Source organism: Hemicordylus capensis, chromosome 3 (assembly GCF_027244095.1).
Source record: "Hemicordylus capensis ecotype Gifberg chromosome 3, rHemCap1.1.pri, whole genome shotgun sequence".
Classification (NCBI taxonomy): domain Eukaryota; kingdom Metazoa; phylum Chordata; class Lepidosauria; order Squamata; family Cordylidae; genus Hemicordylus; species Hemicordylus capensis.
In genome coordinates, this window is record NC_069659.1 from 36385329 (window position 1) to 36407779 (window position 22451).

The 22451-nt window shown below is 43.7% G+C and overlaps 1 protein-coding gene across 10 annotated transcripts in view; it reads right to left on the reverse strand.

Moving 5' to 3' along the window:
- The window catches only part of SPATA13 (spermatogenesis associated 13), a 236082-nt gene that overhangs the window by 99770 nt on the left and 113861 nt on the right, over nucleotides 1-22451 (reverse strand). For 3 of the 10 annotated variants that reach the window (XM_053312442.1, XM_053312443.1, XM_053312449.1), the window contains 3 exons: nucleotides 15390-15480; nucleotides 932-1018; nucleotides 460-537 (listed from right to left, as the gene is read on the reverse strand). The exons of 5 other annotated variants lie outside the window; for them this stretch is intronic. In XM_053312442.1, coding sequence (XP_053168417.1) covers nucleotides 460-537; nucleotides 932-1018; nucleotides 15390-15458 — 234 coding nt within the window. In that variant the 5' untranslated portion in view covers nucleotides 15459-15480. Of the gene's footprint in view, nucleotides 1-459; nucleotides 538-931; nucleotides 1019-15389; nucleotides 15481-22451 lie in introns of those variants that run through there. 2 more of the 10 variants (XM_053312444.1, XM_053312446.1) reach the window with 2 other exon arrangements.

Consider the following 22451-nt stretch of genomic DNA (forward strand, 5'->3'; position numbering starts at 1 on the left):
TTTCTCCATCACTACATCCCTCTGCTAGATACTGCTGCACCTCCTACATTTCTGGCTGTCACGCACTGCTGAGAGGCCCAGGAGAGCAGGCAGAAGAAAAAGAGGACAACCTTGAGCAGGAAAACTGGTTTCCCATTAGTCACTGCTGCTGCAGGCTTTGCTTGTGTTTTGCATAGCTCTGGTGGGATGGAGGGGGCGTCCTTGCCCTGAAGAGTGTTCAGTGGCTATCGGGTTGCCTGTGGAGAGATAAGGCAAATATGGGGATTGTGATGAATGCTGAGCAGCAACTGCAACAGATAGGTCTTAGGGCGCGGCGCTCATTTGAGAGTTCTTCTCACCATCAAGAACATTTGGGGGGTTTCATGTTTAAGAAAGAGGGTGCTCTTCCATTCCTTTTGCCCCTGACTCACTCCACTACTGGTAGCCTCTTGTGAAGATAAGGTGGATGTTAATACTTACTGGTCTCATCCAGGGTGTTGCTTTGGTATTCTGTTTCCAGGGACTGCTTGTTCTGTTCTGTGTGCTCTGGCTCCAACCCTGCAAGGAAGAACGCACTGTGTTTGGCCAGCTATCCCAACAAGAGGAATACAACCGTGCTCATCCATCAACAGGAGTGGCTATGCTCCCCACAGCCTTCTCCAGTGCATGGGGGGCAGCTTATCTGAGTTGTGGCCAACAGCCCCTGCCCCCAAGTTTGCACAGTGCCTGCATACCCCTGCTGTATCTCCTGTGTGGGAGACACTGGTACACCATGCTGAATAAGGGAGGGATGCAAGACCAGTACACAGCTTCCTCACAATGCTGAACGAGGGGGAGGAATGCTGTGGCCATGAACATCTGAGTATTCTAGACCCCTTGGAGTGCTTAAGGTGGAGGGATGGAGCATGGGCAAGCATCATACTTTGAGGGATGGGTTCCCCCTCTGGATTACCTGTGTGGGATGCCTTCTCCTGGCAGCTCCAGTTGCCGCTGAGTGGAGGCTCCTGATGGCTCTTGCAGCAGAGTGCCTGTAAAGTTGCTGAGAGAAGACCAGGGTTATTCATCTGTCTTTGTTGGCCTGGGCTGTTTGGTGAAAGGGAGAACTCCACACAGCAGGTGCATTTTGCACAACGTTCCCCATCACCAATATATTTCCAGTTGTGCACATGTATAATCACAATTCTGCACCCTGTGGGAGGGGGGGCAGAGTGATGTAGCCCTACACCACGTATTTTGATATGTGATCTGCGTTCCATTTGGGGGCATGTATGGCAAGGAAGCAGCATCCTATATTTATCAAAAGTCCATTCCAAACTCCAAGGGACTGACCGCGAAACAGAGGAAGCCATGTTATATCATCAGACCATAGTTTCATCTAGCTCAGTATTGTCTACACTGACTGGCAGAATCCAGGTTCTTCAAAATTTTGGGCAGGAGTCAATCCCAGCCCTACTTGGAGATGACAAGAGGTGAACATGGGACCTTAGAGCAAGCAGATGCTCTGAGCTATCACCTCATCTCCAAAGGGGAATATCTTACAGCACTCACACAAATACAAACCAATGTGAACCCTGTTAGCAAAGTGGACAATTCATGCTTGCTACCACAAGACAGGCTGTCCTGTCCCATATGTGCTATCATATCCCTGACCCACTGGATGGAGATGGACTACTACTAATTTTTGCCACCCCAACAAGAAGCTACACATGACATCAGGGCAAGAAAAACCCTTAAACAAGTATGGATCTGAACTAAGGCACTCCTCTCTGACTCTACCACGACTTAGCCAGATTTTCTCTTTGTGCTGGCACAGAAGATATGTGTCAGCAGTATACAGTACCAGCACAGCAATGGCACAACATCAGTGTAGACCAGGGCTGCTCAACTTCGGCCCTCCTTCAGATGTTGGCCTACAACTCCCATAATCCCTGACTATTGGCTACTGTGGCTGGGAATTATGGGAGTTGTAGTCCAAAAACAGCTGGCGGGGGGGGCCTAAGCTGAGCAAGCCTAGTGTAGACAAACTACACTGATGTAGCTTCTCCTTCCATAATGGCAACAGGATTTGCTACTCAAAAGAATTTAGCAGAAATTCTATTTCCACATAGGAGGATATAAGTCGTGGATAAGATCACAATTCCTCAACATATGGAATAGGCCTTTGGTGAACACAGGATGTTCTTTCCTTATAATAAAGACATGAGAAGTATGCTGTAAGGGGCAGTTTACACGCAGCCTGGACATGTAGATTATCCATGCAACAGGGCACAGAAGTAAGTCTCAGATTTGCACGCACACATGGCCTGTAATGAGAATCTGTTTGCACTGCCTTACATAAGCTGTCATTTTGATTACTGGTTATAGGCACCGTGAGGAAGAGTAAATCTGTGATTTTGCACCGTGAGGAGGTGCAAGTAAATAATATATCAGAATATACTAATTATATTATTATTTAATACAATAATACAGTGAACTTCACTATTTTTCAAGCAGGGGACGCTTTGGCAAAAAAAAACCCTCCAATGTGAGAGCCATTTCCCTCTGTGCCGACCTCTGCACATAACTGCACTTTTCTCAGTGCTGAGAGGGCCCTTTAAGAAAGATGGGGTCCTCTCTTAAGAGCTCTATGAGGAAGACACTGAGAAGGACTACACTTCCCAGCACTCTGTGCACAACTTCCAGGATGGTGCTGGGGCTCAACAAGGCTTAGTTTGCCTTAAAGAAGCTCCCCAGCCCTTGGCAAAGCACAACACTGTATGGTTTGGAATGGTCATCTTTGTATGTTGCCAGAGGGACCGTGTAGAGAATTCAGCTTTAGCCAAAGCTTCACACAGGCACAATACATAAGTAGCCAGGAAGCCACACTTAGAGTGGATGGGGGCTGCCACTGGCCTTACGATGAAGAACACTGCAATAATATGTTACGTTAATCTCTTCTAATCAGAAGTTAGAATGCATGTTGAACAGCAGTTCGTGAAAAAGAATGTGATGTCTCTTGCAGAATTCTGATGTTCTTTGTCATTGCTTGCTTGCCAAGCATCCAAATCTCAATTTGGAGCTGAACATGTTGTATGACCATGTTGTACGGCCAGTTTATGTTGTAGACAAAGTGTACATATATGCATATGGACATGCATATGGGATTCATATTTTCGTCAGCATCATCAACACGAGAAAGATCAATTTTATAAGCACAATCAGCACCCCAGCTTTCAATATGACTTTAACAGCAAAACCAGTTTTCAGACAGAAAGGAAAACCTGATTCTCTCATTCTGATCTTGTAAGCACATAATATGCCACCCCCTCACCCACCCCAATATATCTCTTGCAGGAGTCCTTTAGATACTGTAAACCCAACACTGGTCCCATGCATGCTCCAGAGAAATAAACAAGACCTGTTCAGAAGCAACGTTTGGCAGATTGTGCCTCTTTTCAGCAGTGTAGGGTAACTTTTTCTAGCACGTATGAGACTTGCATAAAAGGCTTTCATTACAAACAGTGGGAAAATCTTTGTGGGTCTGAAGGAAATAATCTTTTCACACAATATGCTGGCAGCATTACCACTTTTTCCATGAAAAAATAAACATAAAGCAAGCAGGAGAGTAAAAAGCAGATCATTGTAACAAGCAGTTCCAACTGATCGAGGCATTAATCCAACAGCACCAAATCAAGAAAATGTCATTAAATATATTCAAAACCCCTTTGAAATGCAATTGATTGAATATTTTCATTTAACAGCCAGCCTTTGGGTTGTCAGATCAACACTTCCAATCCCCTAGACTGCAGCTTGACAAGTACATAAAACAGTCACCACAGCACTCTCTTCCCAATGCTCCATCTTTCTGAATACCACTAAAAACTATGGCCAACATTCAGACTAATGTTAAGCACACTGAGTCATATTCCAAACATGCAATGGAGGAGGGGTGATTTTTTGCCAATCTCCCTTTCCTTCTGCAGCTTTCTGTGCCTCCTGAAAATATGGCCCTGAAGGTCCTGCAGTCCTCAGGGACATATTTTCAGGAGGCAACTCCAAAAACGGTGTTTTTCTGACTTTTTTTTTTAAGAACAGTGATACAGCTCTGCAATTACTATACATGTGGATTGTTGTCAGCACCACTGCTCCATCTTTTTGGATAGGTGGGTTCTTAATAGAGATTTGCACGAATGGCTCATGAATGGCTAGTGGGTCAGGGAGTGACTCCCTGAAGGAGCCAGCTATTTGCATGACAACGCTGAGCAGAAGCTGCAGGGAACAGTGCCACAGCTCTGCACGGCTGTTCCTAGGGTGAGCACCGCCAGCAGAAAAGTGACAGGGCGGGGACGAGCAGGTAAGGAGCTCTTTACTGGCTCCTTAGGGGAACCACTCCCTGCCTCATTGAGTCGGTTTGAACGCTGGTGCCCGAACCGGTTTAGCTCTTTCCAGAGGAGGTGCTGAACCAGCTCATGCACATCCCTAGTTCTTAATATAACCAGTGATGTTGAAGGGGACTGAGACCAATCACCACATCTCTGCACTTGTGTGCCAGAGCACACCTACACCTTTTCTATTTCTTTTCCGGCTACTGTCATTAAAGGTTATTTTGCGGGGAGGTCATACCATTATTCAAGTTTTTTCAAATCAAATTGTGTTGCAACTTAACATCATATTGACATAGCACTAATAGAGTATTGGTAGAGTGTGTAAATACTACATCACTACTTATATGTATTTGTGCTTACATTGCATCAGTGCTTATATTAACTTTATTTGGATTAGGATAAACAACACAGGTGTGGAAGTAGCTATGCAATTCTGCTGGAGACTTAAAGTGGAAAAGTAATGACTGGGTGTTACTATAAGGGGCATGCCTGGAAGTGCCCTCAGATGAGTGTATCCGGTGGTATGCAAATGTGTGTTAATCAGTCTTCATTTCAGAACACAAGCAAGAGAGTAGGCATATTTTCAGCACCTTCAACAGATTCAGTTGCTAGGGTAGCTAATATTTTTTTCTGGCAGGGTTGGGGAAAGTCGGTAGCAGAAGCTTATCTATTACTGCAAGTGCACACGGAAAAAAGGCTCACCAACACAAGTATGTCATGTATCTGTTAAAGGCATAAGAACTTAACAAGCACACAGCTAGCAAATGCAATGTAATGTAATGCACACATACTATGTAGGCACGCAGGCACTGAAATTGTTGCAATACTTCACAATGAACTGGTGTCCAAGACATTCTTAATTATTAATAAAATAAATAATCAATCAATCAAAACTGGACATTCCTTCTCCCTCAAAACAAGGAATTCAGATGGTAGCCCCACATAATTAAGGTACTGCCTGAATACTCAGAAAGCTGAAATGTGACATACATGTATCCCAAGAGAGACCTTTGTGCATCTCTTTCTAGAAACATGGGCAAGAACTGCACCCCCAAATAGTCCAGGTACTTCCAATCCACCCAGAAATCTGAACTGTAGCACATACACAGCTCCCAAAACATAGATTACTAGAAAAATAATTGTATATTTTATTTAAAATTCTTTCCCTAGAACAGTAGAGAAGAAAATAACAAATTCTAAAATTAATTAAATAGCACTTTACATACTTCCATTTTAAAGTCTTCAGATAATGGTGCCATAAGAGATTGGTTGCCTTTGAAAAGGAGACTTCCTGAGCACATGGCTATAATTTCTACAGAATGAACCTTGCTCCACTGGGAGCAAAAAAATATTTTGCTTGGCTTCGGATAATTAAATGTTCACTGTTGCCTGCGTATTAACTGACTCAGTTCAGCAAGGTGATGAGGGCATAAGAGTAAAGAGTCCACAGTTTCAAGCAGGGGCTCTGAGCATTACGAAGACTTAAAACCCGAGTTAATACATAACAGATATTTGCAATGAAGTGTATAAGATCACCAAGTTAAACATACTGTATATGTTCAAAATCAATACATCCCCCTGAAAGCATGAATCCATCGCAATATATCACTTCATTTCATGACACATACCAATAAATTATTATTGTTATTGTATTTATCATAACACATGATGACAGACTCATCATTGCCATAGGCAATACATTAATCCACAAGAGGGAAAACTTTTCATTTATTAAAGGAATATACTGACTCTGTTAATAACAGATCCCTAGTTAAATATTATGCAAGTTGTGAGTAGTTTGCCATGGCTAAGAGATCAAAATAATTTTAGATGAATTTGATCACCCTAATAAAACAGGAAGATACTTATTGTAAAGAAGCAAAATTCTGTATTTATGCTGTAGCATTGTCATTGTTGTGTGTAGAGGGCAGGGTATGTATGAACAAGTGTTAGAACAGAAGAGTTGTTTAAATTGTTTAGTTTAATAAAAATTTGAAAAGAGAGCCTTACTGATCAAAGGATACAATCAGCTCTTTTTTGTTGTTGTTGTTGTAGGAAATTTTGCTTTTATCTTGATTACTTCTGGCTTTAGGTTTCCATTGCCCACAATAAAATTCCTGTTTTTAAGGATTTATTGTCAAACCTGCCGTGATCATCCCGCCAGTCGCCCTATTCAAATGCTCAAAATGGCTTTTTCAATCAGGTCTATAAATCACCACATCATCCAAATATGCAGACCTATGATTTTCATGCAGTTGAAGCACATGATCCATCAATTGCTGAAATGAATCCAAAGATTCATGTAAGCCAAAAGGCATAACTATGAATGGATATAACCAATGTGATGAAGCAAAGGCACTTATATTTGCAATTTTCTTTCACAGGATTTTGACAATAAACCCTTGGCTAGATCTAATGTATTAATACACTTAGCAGTTTCCAATGAATCCATCAACTCATCAGTTCATGGCATTGAATAATTGTAAAATTGTAAAATTCTATGCAGCCTTTTAACATCAATACAAAAACATTTCTCCATTCTTTTTTAACCAATAAAGCACTACGGGAGAACACTATGGTCTTCTTTCAAAGTCTAGCTATCAAGCATTCAAGCAATCGCAGCTTTTCCTTTGAGATGTTCTACTATTACTATTTATATTTCACTTTTCAACAAAAGTTTCCAAAGCGGTTTACATAGAATGAATAAATAGGTAAAATATAGATGGTTCCTTGTCTGCAAGGGGTGCACAATCTTAAAACAAACAAAAGATATGCACCAGCAACAGCCACTGGAGTGATGTTGTGCTGGGGTTAGATAGAGACAGTTGCTCTCTCCGTGCTAAATATAAGAGAATCACCACTTTGAAAGGTGCCTCTTTGCTTAGTCAGCAGGGGTTCTGGCACTCAATAAGATTTTATAGGAAGAGATGGGTTTGTCTCTACATCAGTCATAGAAGCTCTTCTCACAACTGGTGAAAAGAGCTTCTGGCAGGTCTGCTGGGAGAGCAGGCTTAGCCCACTCTCCCTGCAGATGAGAAGCCTCCAAGCCCTGGGCAGCCGGATTGGCTATGCATATGACTGTGGGCTCCATCACAGAGCCGGTGCAGACTGTGGGGATAGGGGGCTGCACAGCCCCCAGAAGTTCCAGGATGCTGCGCACGAATGCGTGGGGCATCCTGGAGAGACCCCCGGGACCGGGAGGCTTGTTTCAGCCTCCCAGCAGGGGTCTCCTCATGTGTTGCCGCAGCACGGAGCCGTGCCATGACGGCACACAACTAGAAAACCCGGGTTAGCGGAGCACTCACTCCACTAACCTGCGTTAAGAGGAGGGCTTCTTTGGCAGGCTAGCTGCCGCAAAAACACCGGGCTTGCCCACAAGCCCGGTGGTTCTCATGATGGATGAAAACCAGGCTAGTCTCCTTGAGCCCGGTTTTCATCCATCATGAGAATAGCCTCATAGTATCTTCTGTCCATGTGGACAAGATGATAAAATGGTCAAACCTCATTTGGAATAACAGTGTCCATTTCCGGGCACATTTTTTAGGATATTGACATACTGGATTGGGTTCAGAGGAGGGCAACAAACGACGAGGAGTCTGGAAACCAAGTCCTAAGAGACCAAAGGAAGCTGGGTATGTTTAGCCTGGAGAAAATTAAGAGAAGATATGATAGACATGTTCAAATATCTGAAAGGCTGTCACACTGAAGAAGGAGCGGACTTGTTCTCTGTCGCTCCTATTGGGAAGACTAGAACCAATGGGTTGAAATTACAAGCAAGTAGATTTAGGCTAGACCATAGGAGGAATTTCCTAATGGCAAGAGCTGTTGTTTGACAATGAAACAGTCTGTCTCGGGCAGTTACAATATAGGCTCCCGTTCGCTGGCAGTTTCCAAACAGAGGCTGGGTAGCCATCTGTCAGAGATGCTGGAGCAAATTCCTGCACTGAGCAGGAGATAGGACCTCCAAGGCCCCTTCCAACTCTGAAAGCCTAATTTGAGCTTGGATCTAATACTGAAAACACATCCCTCCGCTGAGCATGTCTCAGAGGAAAATTGCTTGATTCCAAGCGTATGTCTGTCCGCTGAGCCCCTACTTTGCACCTGGCTCCAGTTGGTGGACCACAGAATATGAGCAAAAAACCCCAAGTAGATCCAGCATGAATGAAGTCTGCCCAACCCTGATTTACAGCACACAACATCGAATGTGACTATTAAGGAGCTGTAATAGAGAAATTAGTGGTTTAGTACCACTGAGAACCAAAACCTAGGCACCATCATTGGCGGACTGTAAAAGGTGAATTCTCAGCCAGCTTACTGGAATAAAGGAGGAGAACAATGTCTGGCATTTCCTCCAAAAACCCACAAAGGGGAAAATAATAAGTTTTGAAACATGAAACTCATTTAGCAAACCTGTTTTTTCCTCCTGTCTCCCTGCTCTTTGATACATTCCCTCCAGCAACAACACTACATTTCTCTCTCTCTCTCTCTGTACGCACTGAGAAAATTGAGCCCAAATGTAGGCAGCTTCCCACAGTTGTTCTTTTAAAAGGATACTGGAGGACGTTGACAGCTCATGGGGCAAAGTGCCTCCATGTTCTACACAGAAGAAAATAAGTCCTTACATTGAAAGTCATGAAATAAAGCACCAACTTAATTAATTAGGCTCCCCAACTGCTGGGTGCGAATGGCATCATTAAAACAGATCTCAAGAGAATGATTAATATTTTGGAAATGGATGCTGTTCATTGCCGCAGAATAACTCCAATTCACTAACGTCTTCTCTTGAATAAGAAAATCCATTGAAATTAATAGCTATTCACACCCCACAACACACACTCATTGTCCTATGTTAGTTATCTTCACTATTTTTGATGTTGGGGCAATTTTGGCAAAAAACAACAACCCTCCAATTTGAGAGCCATTTCCCACTGTACTGACCTCCTCACACACTACTTTTCTCAGTACTGGGAGGGCTTGTAAAAGAGATGGATCCCTCTCTGAAGAGCTCTGTGGAGAAAGTACTGGGAAGGGCTACACATCCCAGCCCTCTGTGTGCACCTCCCAAGATGGTGCAGGAGCTCAAGGGGGTTCAATTCTCTTAAAGGAGCCGCCAGTGCTGGGCAAAGCCAAGCATAGCATGGCACAGTGAAAATGGTCCTCTCCACATTGTGCCAGGGGGATTATTCAGAGTATTGAGCTTTGGCAGAAACTTCACACATACCCAATAAACAATTCAAGGGAGGAGAGCTGGTCTTGTGCTAGCAAGCTTGACATGTGCCCTTAGCTAAGCAGGGTCCACCCTGGTTGCATATGAAAGGGAGACTACAAGTGTGAGCACTGCAAGATATTCCCCTCAGGGGATGGAGCTGCTCTGGGAAGAGCATCTAGGTTCCAAGCTCCCTCCCTGGCATCTCCAAGATAGGGCTGAGAGAGATTCCTGCCTTCAGCCTTGGAGAAGCCGCTGCCAGTCTGTGTAGACAGTACTGAGCGAGATGGACCTATGGTCTGACTCGGTATATGGCATGTTCCTATGTTCCTAGTCTCACTTAGGGTTGATGGGGGCTGCCTGCCACTGCCCTGCAAGCCTTACAGTGAAAAACATGGTCTGTGTTCTTGCACAAGAGACTATCTATCTATCTATCTATCTATCTATCTATCTATCTATCTATCATATTTTTACACCGCCCAAAACTTACGTCTCTGGGTGGTTTACAACAAGATTAAAAAGTAAAACATTAATTAAAAACAAAAACAAAACAAAACAAAAAATTTAAAAGCAAGAAATGTAAAACACACTTAAAAATTTTTTAAACAATATTCTAAAAATAACAATTTAACAATTTGACAATGCCATGAGGACAACTGGTCAGGAGTGGAACTGCAGGCTCTTCCAGCCAGCAGGCAGAAACCTCTGTGCAGAGCCCTTCTAGCTAGTATGTCAAGGGATCAGGACAGAGCAATAACCTCCTATATCACTGGTTGATTTTAACTGTTTTGTGATATTTGTGAACCGCCCTGAGCTGTTCTGTAAGGGCGGTCTAGAAATCGAACAAACAAATAAATAAATAGTAAATATATAGGCCCCAGGGCCTACTATTGCTGCTCAGTTTGCATAACTGGTCACCTGGGGAAAGTCATTTGGCTGCTCCACAGCATCTCTCAGTTTCCTCATCTGGAGGAGACTAGCCAGCCAATCTTCTTATTTCTATCTACTTCATTCATTTATTGGGAATATTTCCATCAGCCTACCAACATTTTAAAACAAAATACTAAAGTCACAAAAATTAGCACACAAAGAACAACAGAATGTAGTTCTAACTCCCCCCTGCTAACTGAGCAGAGTGGTGGTTCGCTTTCATTTAGCAGGGGAAGAGCAACTGGTCCTATCTGGTTCCAGCACAGCATCCCTCCAGTGGCTGTTGCTGGTGTCTGTCTTGAGTTTCTTCTTAGGCTGCGAGTCCTTTTGGGACAGGGAGCCTTCTTTATTTGTTATTTTTCTGTGTAAACCGCTTTGGAAACTTTGTTGAAAGGTGATATATAAGTATTATTTCTTGTTTACACAGTCAGACAGGTGTTATTGACTGGTTTGTTTTATCCAGACATCGAGTCCTTCCCAAGGACCTGGGATGCCAGAATTTTATTGTCAATTGTTATAGATATCGTCACAGAATATAGGCTGTTCCCAGTAAAGCTGCTTTTTGTAATTGGCTGATGGTGATTTCTGTGGCCCCTATGGTGTAGAGGTGCTCTTCAAGGTCTTTTGGAACTTCCAGACAGGTGTTATTGACTCGTTTGTTTTATCCAGACATCGAGTCCTTCCCAAGGACCTGGGATGCCAGAATTTTATCATCAGTACTGTTGGTTATTATAGATATCGTAACAAAATATAGGCTGTTCCCAGTAAAGTTGCTTTTTGTAATTGGCTGGTGGTGATTTCTGTGGCCCCTATGGTGTTGAGGTGCTCTTCAAGTTGTTTTGGAATTGTACCTAGGGTGCCAATTACCACTGGGATGATTTTGGTCTTTTTCTGCCACAGCCTTTCAATTTCAATTTGTAGGTCTTTGTATTTTGTTATTTTTTCTATTTCTTTTTCTTCTATTCTGCTATCCCCTGGTATTGCTATGTCGATTATTTTGACTTGTTTTTCTTTCTTCTTGACTACAGTTATATCTGGTGTATTGTGTGGCAGATGTTTGTCTGTTTGTAGTCGGAAGTCCCATAATATTTTTACATCTTCATTTTCTACAACTTTTTCAATTGTATGGTCCCACCCATTTTTGGCTACAGGTAGCTTGTATTTTTTGCAGATGTTCCAGTGTATCATCCCTGCTACCTTGTCATGCCTTTGTTTGTAGTCAGTCTGTGAGATCTTTTTACAACAGCTGATTAGGTGGTCCACGGTTTCATCTGCTTCTCTACAAAGGCAGCACCTGCTGTTTGTTGTTGACTTTTCGACTTTTGCTCTTATTGCATTTGTTCTTAGCACCTGTTCTTGTGCAGCCAGTATTAAACCCTCTGTTTCTTTCTTCAAGTTGCCATTCTTAAGCCATTGCCAGGTCTTGGTGATGTCTAATTTTCCACTTATATGGTGCAAATATTGACCATGCAGTGGCTTATTTCTCCATTTTTCTGCTCGGTTCTTGACTTGTTCTTTCTTGTAGGCCTGCTTTCTTTCATTGGTGTTGAATAGTTACTCGTTGCTGACCATTTGAAGTGCATCTTCTTAACTGTCCTTGATATATTCTTCAAGGCCTCTTTTCTCCTCCTCTGCTGTTTGATGGACTTGCAGTATTCCTCTTCCACCTGAGCTGCAAGGGAGGTATAGCCTGTCTACATCACTGAGGGGGTGCAGAGCATGATTGATGGTCATTATTTTCCTGGTTTTACGATCTAGCATCTTTAGCTCTGCCTGGGTCCAGTCTATTATTCCTGCAGTGTATCTGATAACAGGTATAATCCCAGGTGTTTATGGCTTGTATGGTGTTCCCGCCATTGAGTTTGGACTTGAGGATTTTTCTAACTCTCCTGATGTATTCACTTCCCATTTTTCTTTTAACTTCAGTGTGTGCAATGTTATCAGCCTGGAAAATGCCCAAGTATTTGTAATGTTCTTTCTCTTCCAGGTTCTTGATGTTGCTTCCATTGGGCAGTTCTGTTCCTTCTGTTTTTATTACTTTCCCTCTGTTCATTATTAATGCAGCACACGTGTCTAGTCCAAACTCCATTGCTATATTGCTATTGAATATACGGACAGTGTTTAGCAGTGATTCAATTTCTGACTGGGATTTTCCATATAACTTCAGATCATCCATGTACAGCAGATGGTTGATTTTACTTGATGTTTTAGATGTTTGGTATCCGAGGCCTGTTTTGTTTAGCTGTTGTTGTTGTTGTTGTTGTTGTTATTTATTAGTGGCAGTAGTAGTAATAGTAGTAGAAGGAATACTAAAACAGACTCAGTCAACAGCCAGGAATACAACTACAATAAAATCAAATGCCATTAAAAGCAGGAGAAAAATACAAATACTTTACTTGTTATGTAAGTGCAATCCAAGTGGGTAACTGATGAACTAATTGGACAGAGAATTCCAAAGATGAAGTAACAACTGATGGGAGTCCTGCTTATGACTCTACCTGTTCCTGTCTTGCTTGAATGCCTGATTCTCCTAGAACTACAGGAAGAAGCCATCACTCGGTGACAGAGTTTTTCCATAAGATCAAGAATTCCAGCATTACATGCTCACTTTCCCTCCAAAGTTTCCACTACTTCAGCTTTGTTGACCATCTCTTTCCTATTAGTTAGGATCAAGTCAAGGATGCACTTGCTCCTTCCACCTTCTGAAGGAGGAAGCTGTCAGCATGGCACATTGCTGAGATTCAATGTTAAGGAGAGTTTGTCTCTGAACAGATATCAGCATACATGAAATTCTCCATTACGACTCATTCTTATTTATTTGAAACACCTGTAATTTGCTTGGATTAGTGTTCTGCAGCATAATCCAGTTAGTGTTGTTCCTTTCTTCTGCTTTTCTATACCCAAATGCTCTCCACTGGGTTAACATCCATGCTCACTCTCTTGGATTGCTGTGCAGATGTAGACATTTTTGCCATACAGTGCTACTTCTGCTCCCTTTATGTTGCATCTATTCTATCTGAAGAAGTTCTACCCTTCAGTTGTTACATTCCAAACCTGGGAGTCATCCCATGAAGTCTCAGTTTACCTTCCTGAACTAGAAGCTCAAGCTTCTCTTGTTTATTTCACATACGCTGTGCATTAGTATATAGACATCACAAACCACAATTATTATACTCCAGCGTTTCTGCTACTTTTTTAACTGGGTGGCTTCACACAATGACAAGGATCCTGGTTAATCAGGATTAGTGAGCCCTGTAGAGCGTATTGTGAGAATCAGGCTTTCAGGGCAATCCTGGTGAAACCACTCTGGATAGCCAACATTTAAGCAAGATAGATAACCAGGATTCAGACTTGGTTATCTATCTTGGTTAAATGCTGGTTAACTGGAGTGATTTGACCAGGATTGCCCTGAAAGCCCGATTCTCACAATCCGCTCCACAGGGCTCACTAATCCTGATTAACCAGGATCCTTGTCATTGTGTGAAGCCACCCAGTTAAAAAAAGTAGCAGAAACGCTGGAGTATAATAATTGTGGCTTGTGATGTCTATATACTAATGCACAAAGTATTAACTTTTAATGCAAAGAGTATTAACTTTTTAACCAGGATCCTTGTCATTGAGCCGGGTCTCACGATCAGTGAGACCCGATTTGGGAAGCTCAGCGAGGAGAGTGGGCTAAGCCCGCTCTCTCTGCAGACGATCAGGGCAGAAGCCCTGGGTGGCTGGATCGGCCACCCACACGATTGCCGGCTCCGTGACGGAGCCTGTGGGGGCTGGGGAGTTCGGGGGCCGCGCGGCATACTGGGGAGACTCCCGAGCCGGGAGGCTGCTTTTCAGCCTCCCGCTGGGGTCTACTCATGAGTAACCGCAGTGTAGAGGCACACCATGGCTACTCATGATTTTAAAAAACCTGGTTTGCGGAGTACTCGCTCCGTAAACCCAGTTTTAGGGGCGGGCTACTTGAGCGGGTTACCTGCTCAAGAACCACTGGGCTCGCAGCCGAGCCCAGTGGTTCTCACAATTGTAGAAAATCAGGCTAGCGGAAGCTAGCCCAATTTTCTACAATCATGTGAATAGCCTCATTGTGTGAAGAGACAGCCATGGTGGAGTTTACAAGGCAACCCTCTAACCACCCTCCCAGCTTCTCCTGTAGCTCTGAAATCTGACTTTAGTACTTGCTACTACTACCACTACTACTACTGTTCTGTTTATACAATGTTTTTCAACAAATATTTTTCTACATTTAGACAAATAATAAACTAGTTGATCCCACACAGAGCATCTGTGCGGTAGTACACTCCCCCCACCTTCAGGCCCAGTTTGTTCTCCCCACAACCTTCTGCCCAAGTTAGTTTTTGCCCCACCCTTCAGGTGGTGGGGACTTCTCAGCTTTCTGCCTCAGTCTCCCCTGCCCTCCCCCCACCTTCTGCCCAGTCTCCCCTGCCCCCCCCACCTTCTGCCCCAGTCTCCCCCCTACCTCCTGCTCCAGTCTCCCATCCCATCTTCTGTCCGCCAGCCCACCCTCCTCCCGTCCTGCTCCTCAGGGTGGTGGGGCTTCGCCTACCACCCATCCTCCTCCATCCTGGCCTATCCTCCTCTGTCTTGGCACTCATTACTGGTGCATGGGTCAGCGTGCTGGAACTCTCACGGGATCTCGCAAGAGTTCCACCACGCATCCCCACGCATTCTGGCTTAGAGAATTAATTATATAAATAGATGAGATGGTCCCCTGTCCCCAAAGGGCTCACAATCTAAAAAGAAACATATGGCAGACACCAGCAACAGCCACTGGGAGGATGGTGTGCTGAGGTTGGATGGGGTCATTTGCTCTCCCCCTACTAACTGTAAGAGAAGCAGCACTTTAAAAGGTGCCTCTTTGCTCAGATAGTAAGGCTTGCTTTTGTATTTACCTTTGGGTTTTTGTTTTGATGTTCATCTTGCTGTTGTCTCCACTTTAATAGCCTCCCTTTTCTTCTCATTTTAGCAGCTTGTGGGGTTTAGCTGCCAAGACAGATGAAAGGTAAACACTTGAAGGATGCTGCAGAAATATTTAGGTAGTTCAGGGAGGTCCTAACCGAAGCCTTCAAATAAAGGCTAACATTCTAATTGAAATAGCTAAACTATGAAACTTTTTTACTCCTCCAATTCATTGAATTTTTAATTAAGAAAACTACTTGTAATAACAACGAATGTTCTTGTCACTTATTAGGTATAACAACAAGCAGCTGCTGAGAGCCAAACATCTTTTATGAACAGAGCTGCCTAGCTGTATTTGGTAGCACTCCTTACACGACTGAGTGAGGAAAGCAGGAGCTGGCCCACTATTGTGAAGTCTGGTTCAACAAAAGGATGCCTATCTGTTACATGCCACTGGGAAACTGAATGGAAGCTATCTCTGCACAAAGTAGTGTCCAATAACAGCCTACAAAAAGGATCTTCTGTCCCTGGAGTACTTGCATGTATCATACAGAGAATCTTCCTTGGGAGTCTGTCCAAGTACGAATGTGTCCAAAAGGTTCTTGGACTTGGTTGGAACAAAAATGGCTAATCTGCTGTTGTTTTTAAAGGCTGGTACATGAAATCATGAAGGGAACATCTCACAGCTCCGTTCACATATGAATTGTCACCAGAAAAGGAATTATATCTTGCTATTGCTAGTTATCAGCAACTTGCAAGCCCCCCTTGGCTTGCATGGGGTTGGGATCAGAAATAAGCAGAGATATTTCCCTCTGTGCACGTACGTGTGTGTGGCGTGTGTGCACACATATACAACATGTGCACGTGCACCAGGAACTTCTGTTCACTTCTGGTCCGAGGAAGCAACGGGGCAGCAGGGAGATACGCTGCTGTCCTGAAAGACCATTTGAATACACAGCCCTGGCGGGGGGAACGCGGTGGGAGGGGTAAGAGCACCCTCCCCTGCCCTTAAAGTTATCCACACAGACACCACCTTTGAACTGGCTCGAACGCTGGTCCACGGAACCGGTTCAGCGCTCCTAGAATGGAGCACTAAATGGTTCTGTGCACATCTCTATTCCTCGTCCCACACAAAACACTATTTGGGGCATGGAAAGTGATTTTTCTGCATATTTGCACGGCATATGCCCTGCTCAGCAGTTGTGACTAGAATGAGGAAATAAAATGGCTAAACTTCTGGTTCTGATGACCCTGTACAGAAAATACAAAATTCAGAAGGCTGGAGTCTGGAAAATCAAGGTGTCTCTGTATTGTACTCATCACTTTGTCCTAGCATTGTTAAAACTATCCCCCTCCTCTGCCTTTTTCCTCCACTGCCCTTCGCCTGCATGGCTTGTCTTTAAATCTGCAGGGCTGACAACAGGACCTATGTTATAGAGAGTGCCTGCCACCAGCTTATTTCTTGAATTTTAATTTACCTGAGCTACTTTGGGAGAACCACCTTAAGTGGTGCAACGGGGAAATGCTTGACTAACAAGCAGAAGGTTGCCAGTTTGAATCCCTGCTGGTACTATATCGAACAGCTGCAATATAGGATGATGCTGAAAGGCATCATCTCATACTGTGCGGGAGGAGGCAGTGGTAAACCCCTCCTGTATCCTACAAAAGAAAACCACAGGGCTCTGTGGGCACCAGGAGTCGACACCGACTCAACAGAACACTTTACCTTTACTTTGGGAGACCTTTTCTCTCTGAAAGGTGGAATAAAAATATAACACATAATAATACTACATACAGATGCAACACTGTTCCATTCCACTGCAATGCATGTCTATTGGAAGTAAATCCTGCTGGATCCAATGAGACTTAGAGTCAATTCACACTTACCTACAGCAGTATGGGAGCAAATGCCTTGTGGTGTAATCCCATACAGCTCTGGGAGTGTGTTATGTGAAGGAACTGCACAAATAGGGTCAATCATGTGGTTCTTTCCCATGAGAATGTTGCCCTCTCTTCCTGCAAGAGCATCGTGGCCGGGTGAGCAGCAGGTGCAGCTGTCACTCAGATGCTCACCTGGGAGCTATTGACATTGGCCCCAAGCAAGAGACCTAACACAAGCCTGTAGTGCAAAACTGAAAGGATGAGAAGAAAGAGGAAGGTACCACAACATTCAGGGTCTTTTCTGCAGTTTGCAAGGCAGCCTGTGCTACCCATGCCCCGAGATTCCCCTGAACGTCTCCTGTTTTGTCACAGACTATTAGTCAGTGTGGCCTATGCACAATGGCTATGCAATTATGGATTGGATGTCAATTGGAGTCATTCTCACCCCTCTCACCCAGTCCCTGCTGCCTCCTCGCTCTCCCTTGCCTCGCCCTTGCACACAGGGTGGCTGTTTGCCGGGTTGGGGAATTGGGCAAATTACCAGTCCACATGCAAGGGGTTAACACCATGGCTGGGTGCAGTGAGGGAGAGCAAGACAGCCAGGACTGGGCAAGAAGAGTGAGAATGTGTGTCACCTGAAGCTCGTTTATCCCCACCTGTACCAGCTGCCACTGGGTGGAGGGGGAAAGTGGACACGGACAGAAAAAAACATGCCTCAAAATTGAGGAATATCACCACAACTCCGCTGTGTCCCATCTTTTAAGACCAGAGGGAACCAAATGCAAACAACTTGAATTATTTTTAATTTTTGTATTCCCTGCCTTCTGAGTGTAATACTCCCCAAGGCAGCTAACACAAGATATTTAAAAGCATTAAAACAGTGTTGTATTCAGGGGCGTAGCCACCTTTAGGTGACCGGGTTCAAAGAACCTGGGCCACTACCCCTCAGGGGCCGTACCTCGTGGCCCCAACACACACACACACACCCGCGTCTGATCTCAGACACCGAGGGCCTGGCTTAGCTCCCGAGTGGGGCCACACAGCCCCGTTTGAGAGTTAAATAGCCATCGCTGCATTCGCAGCGTGGCCAGGAGCGGATCATCCCTGCCTTAACGGGGCCATGCAACTGAACAGGGCCTTGCCAGACCATGTCTGATGTCAGATATAGGAGGTGGGGCAAGTGGGGCAGTGGTGGTAGCTGGTTGTATTCTATCCAGTATCTTTTATGTTTTGTTGTTTAGAGGTTTGTCCCAAGGAGGATCCTGTAGAGAATGTGGGGATAGAGTGAGAAAGAAAAAGGGAGGGAAAGGAAAACAAGAAAATGGAGTTGTTTCTAAATAAACTCTTCGTTAAATCTATATACAATTATGTTGTGTTTGTGAGGGAAGCGGCTGTAAGACAACAATCAATATAAAAATATTTTTAGAAGCTAGGCAGATTTTTAAAAGCAATAATAGCTAAAATATATTTTAAAACCTGGCACAGTCAGCCTGGTCACCACAGTCACTAAGACAAGCCTGCACAACGTAAGGCCCAAGGGCTGGATCTGGCCCACGGGGACTTTTTTGCTGGCCCTAGGGGTGGGCCCAAAGTTTTGTGGTGCCTGAGGTGAGGTGCAAAATGCTGCCTTGCCATGGAGGGGATCAGCCGCCTTTCAAAATCAAGCTTTGAAAGTACATGAAGGGCAGGGAGGAGGAACGGTTGTTAGCAAGCTCCTCTTCTCTCCTCAAACTAATAATTGCTTTCATTAATATTTAAAATGACTAATTAATAATTGCTTTCATCTATATTTAATAATTCCTTTATTGTAACCATGATTGTGCTGAACATTTACCTCGGGGGCCCCCCCACACACACCAAGTCATGGTTGGTTCTGGCCCACTAGGGTATTTGAGTTGTGCCCCCCTGCACTAAGACAAATCTATAGGGCTCAACACATCTCTACATACATACTGCCAAGCAGTGGCGTCGGGAGGGCAGAGAGACTGTGTGTAGTACATCCATTCATTATTTATTTATTACATTTTTTATACCGCCCCACATTCATCAGCGAAGCCAGCTGGGATGCCCAAAGAGCATGTGCCCTGATATGGACATAGGAAGCTGCCCTATACCGAGTCAGACCATTAGTCTATCTAACTCAGTATTGTCTACACAGATTGGCAGCAGCTTCTCCAAGGTTGCAGGCAGGAATCTCCCTCAGCCCCCACCCCTGAGTTACAGTACTACCTGCATATACTTCATAACCTTGTGGGTTTCCAAATCATTGTGTGTAAATCTCTGTAGATATATCATGTACAAACAACCACTTTGTATATAATTGTGCTTTGGCAACGTACTGTATGCTTTGGTAGTTTGTTGGTTCAATAAAAAAAAATCTTGTCCTATAAAAAAAAACACCAAACAAACTTGTCCTATCTTGGAGATGCTGCCAGGGAGGGAACTGGAAACGTTTTGTTCTCCCCAGAGCGGCTTCGTTCCCTAAGGGGAATATCTTCTAGTGCTCACACTTCTAGTCTCCCATTCATACGCAACCAGGGCGGACCCTGCATAGCTAAGGGGACAAGTCATGCCTGCTACCACAAGACCAGCTCTCCTCCACTGTGCCTTCCCAGCTGGTTCTGTACTGGTGGGAAGCAAGACCACCCCATTTGGGGCCTTCTTGCTTCCCATTGGCCAGAGAGTCTGGTGAGTGGGTGGCAGGAGCCTGGCAATCAGGCAGCGAGGCAGGTGGCAGGACAGGGAGAGGGAGCTCCTGAAGAGTGAGTGGCTCATGCTCATAGAACATGTTCTCCCACTTATAGCACCACCTCTGCTGCCAAGTGCTGATGGGTTGCTCTCCAACTTAACTCTGAAGATCAGAGAACAACACAAAGACCCGTAAAGCCTTTCTTCGTTCAATCCGCAGCCTTTAAGGCATGTTGCTGAACCAACTCTCTCCATTCCTGGAACATCTTTGTTCTGACAAATGCACAGCTGAATGTTTGCGAGTTATACTTAACTTTCATCATAAACTGCTTAGAGTGCTTATCCCAACAAATGAGCAGAGTTCTGTTTATGTTGTAATTGCTTGTCCAGGGCTTTACTTATCAGGTCTATGTTCTTGTCAGGTCTATCAATGGCTACTAGTCCAAGGGCTATAGGCCACCTCCAGCCTCAGAGGCAAGATGCCTAAACACCAGTTGCAGGGGGGTAACAGCAGGAGAAAGGGCATGCCCTTGTCTGTGGGCTTCTGTGGGCTTCCCAGAGGCATATGGGAATTAATCAAATACCGTTTTTAACATGGTTTTAAAATATTGTTTTAGGGTTTTAAATTGTTGTAATGTTTTAACTTTTTGCTGTCATTTATTTTAAGCAATGTTTTAATTTCTCTATCGTCATTATTTGTTTTAACTAATGTTTTAACTTTTTTTTTAAATTATTCGAAATAACTTTTCTGTTATTTTTGTTGTAAACCGCCCAGAGACATAAGTTGTGGGCAGTATAAAAATATGTCAAATAAATAAATAAATAAATAAATAAATAAATAAATAAATAAATAAGGTGGGCTACTGTGTGAAACAGGATGCTGCACTAGATGGGCCTTGGGCCTGATCCAGCAGGGCTGTTCTTGTGTGTGTTTTTTAAGTGCTACCACTGCGAAATGCAAAGTTCTTTTTTTTTCGTTCTAAAAAGAACATTTGTGCAGTCCAAAAATGTAAGTCATGCAAAAGTTGTATTATGTTAGATGCTGTAGAAAGTGACCGATAATGAAATGAGTAAAGTGTGTAGTCCACACGCCTTAGAGGGAACAGCTCCTCCAGAACCTGTACCCTGATCAAGCAGACTCAATTCTCCTCCCTCTGCCAAAGACGTCAAATGCTTCCCACAGACTCCACTGCTATTCCCCAGAGTCTTCACCAATAAACATAAAACTCTTCTGCAATAGTGGTGTCAAACAACCAATTCTAAGGGTTTTCTTCCTTCTAAATGTCATGGAATGACTCAAGCCAACAAGGGATGTGTGCACAGACAAAGAAAATACACAGATGTGTGTTGTAGCAGCACATTCCATGCACGTGAGTTATACTCACATACCATTGTGCAGTTCTGAACTTTCCTCTTTAAAAGCCCTGAGCGTGTCTGTATGTGTTTAAGGATAAAAAAGAACCACCACCTTTTTTGCTCTGTGCAAACATTACAAGGGACCTAGGGTGTCTCATACAACACCAACAGTAGGATCCAAAAGAGGTTTTTCAGCAGGGAAGAGATTAACATACAATATTGCATTTTGCTGTCAAACAATTCTACTTACAAGATGGTTGTCGTCCTATCACCTCTCTGTCAGCATTCACCTTAAAATCCAAAGAAAGGCTCCCTCTGTCACTAACGTCATGATTACTCTGGAAGTCTGCATGTAGCTCATGGAAAGAACAAATGCTCCACCATTATTTGGTTCCTCCTTGGTCACTCTATGCCCTGTGGGGCTAATTTAACTAATAGCCCAATAATTATTTACTTGGTGAGCATTAATTATCTTATGTCATGGTGCTTCAAAACAGTAAAGACTTAAAACATTCGCTCACAGCAGCACCCTTTCCTCTCTGTGGTGGGAAAGAAGACCAACAGAATTTTCCATCCCAGCATGAGGTCAGCTGGCAAATTCTGCAGAACTTAATTACACTGAGGCAGAGGAGAGGAGAGACACATACCCCTGGATTACCCTTTGATCTTATTCATTCCCAGATCCTTTGTTAAGACCAAGTCACACATTATGTGCCTAAGAACTCTGATTGCTGTGTGCACTTTCTGTGTCTTCCTAGTGATCACAGTGTGAAGGGAAGTGTGAAGGGAAGATCAGTCTTTCTAAATTGCATAATCTGGCTACTTAAACAAATAAACAAATAAATAAATGTATTATTGTTATTATTGTTTACACAGGATAGGTGTTATTGACTGGTTTGTTTTATCCAGACATTGAGTCCTTCCCAAGGAGCTGGGATGGCTGAATTTTATTGTCGATGTTGTTGCTGTTGTTATAGATATCGTTGCAGAATATAGGCTGTTCCCAGTAAAGTTGCTTTTTGTAATTGGCTGATGGTGATTTCTGTGGCCCCTATGGTGTTGAGGTGCTCTTCAAGGTCTTTTGGAACTGCACCCAGGGCGCCAATTATCACTGGGATTATTTTGGTCTT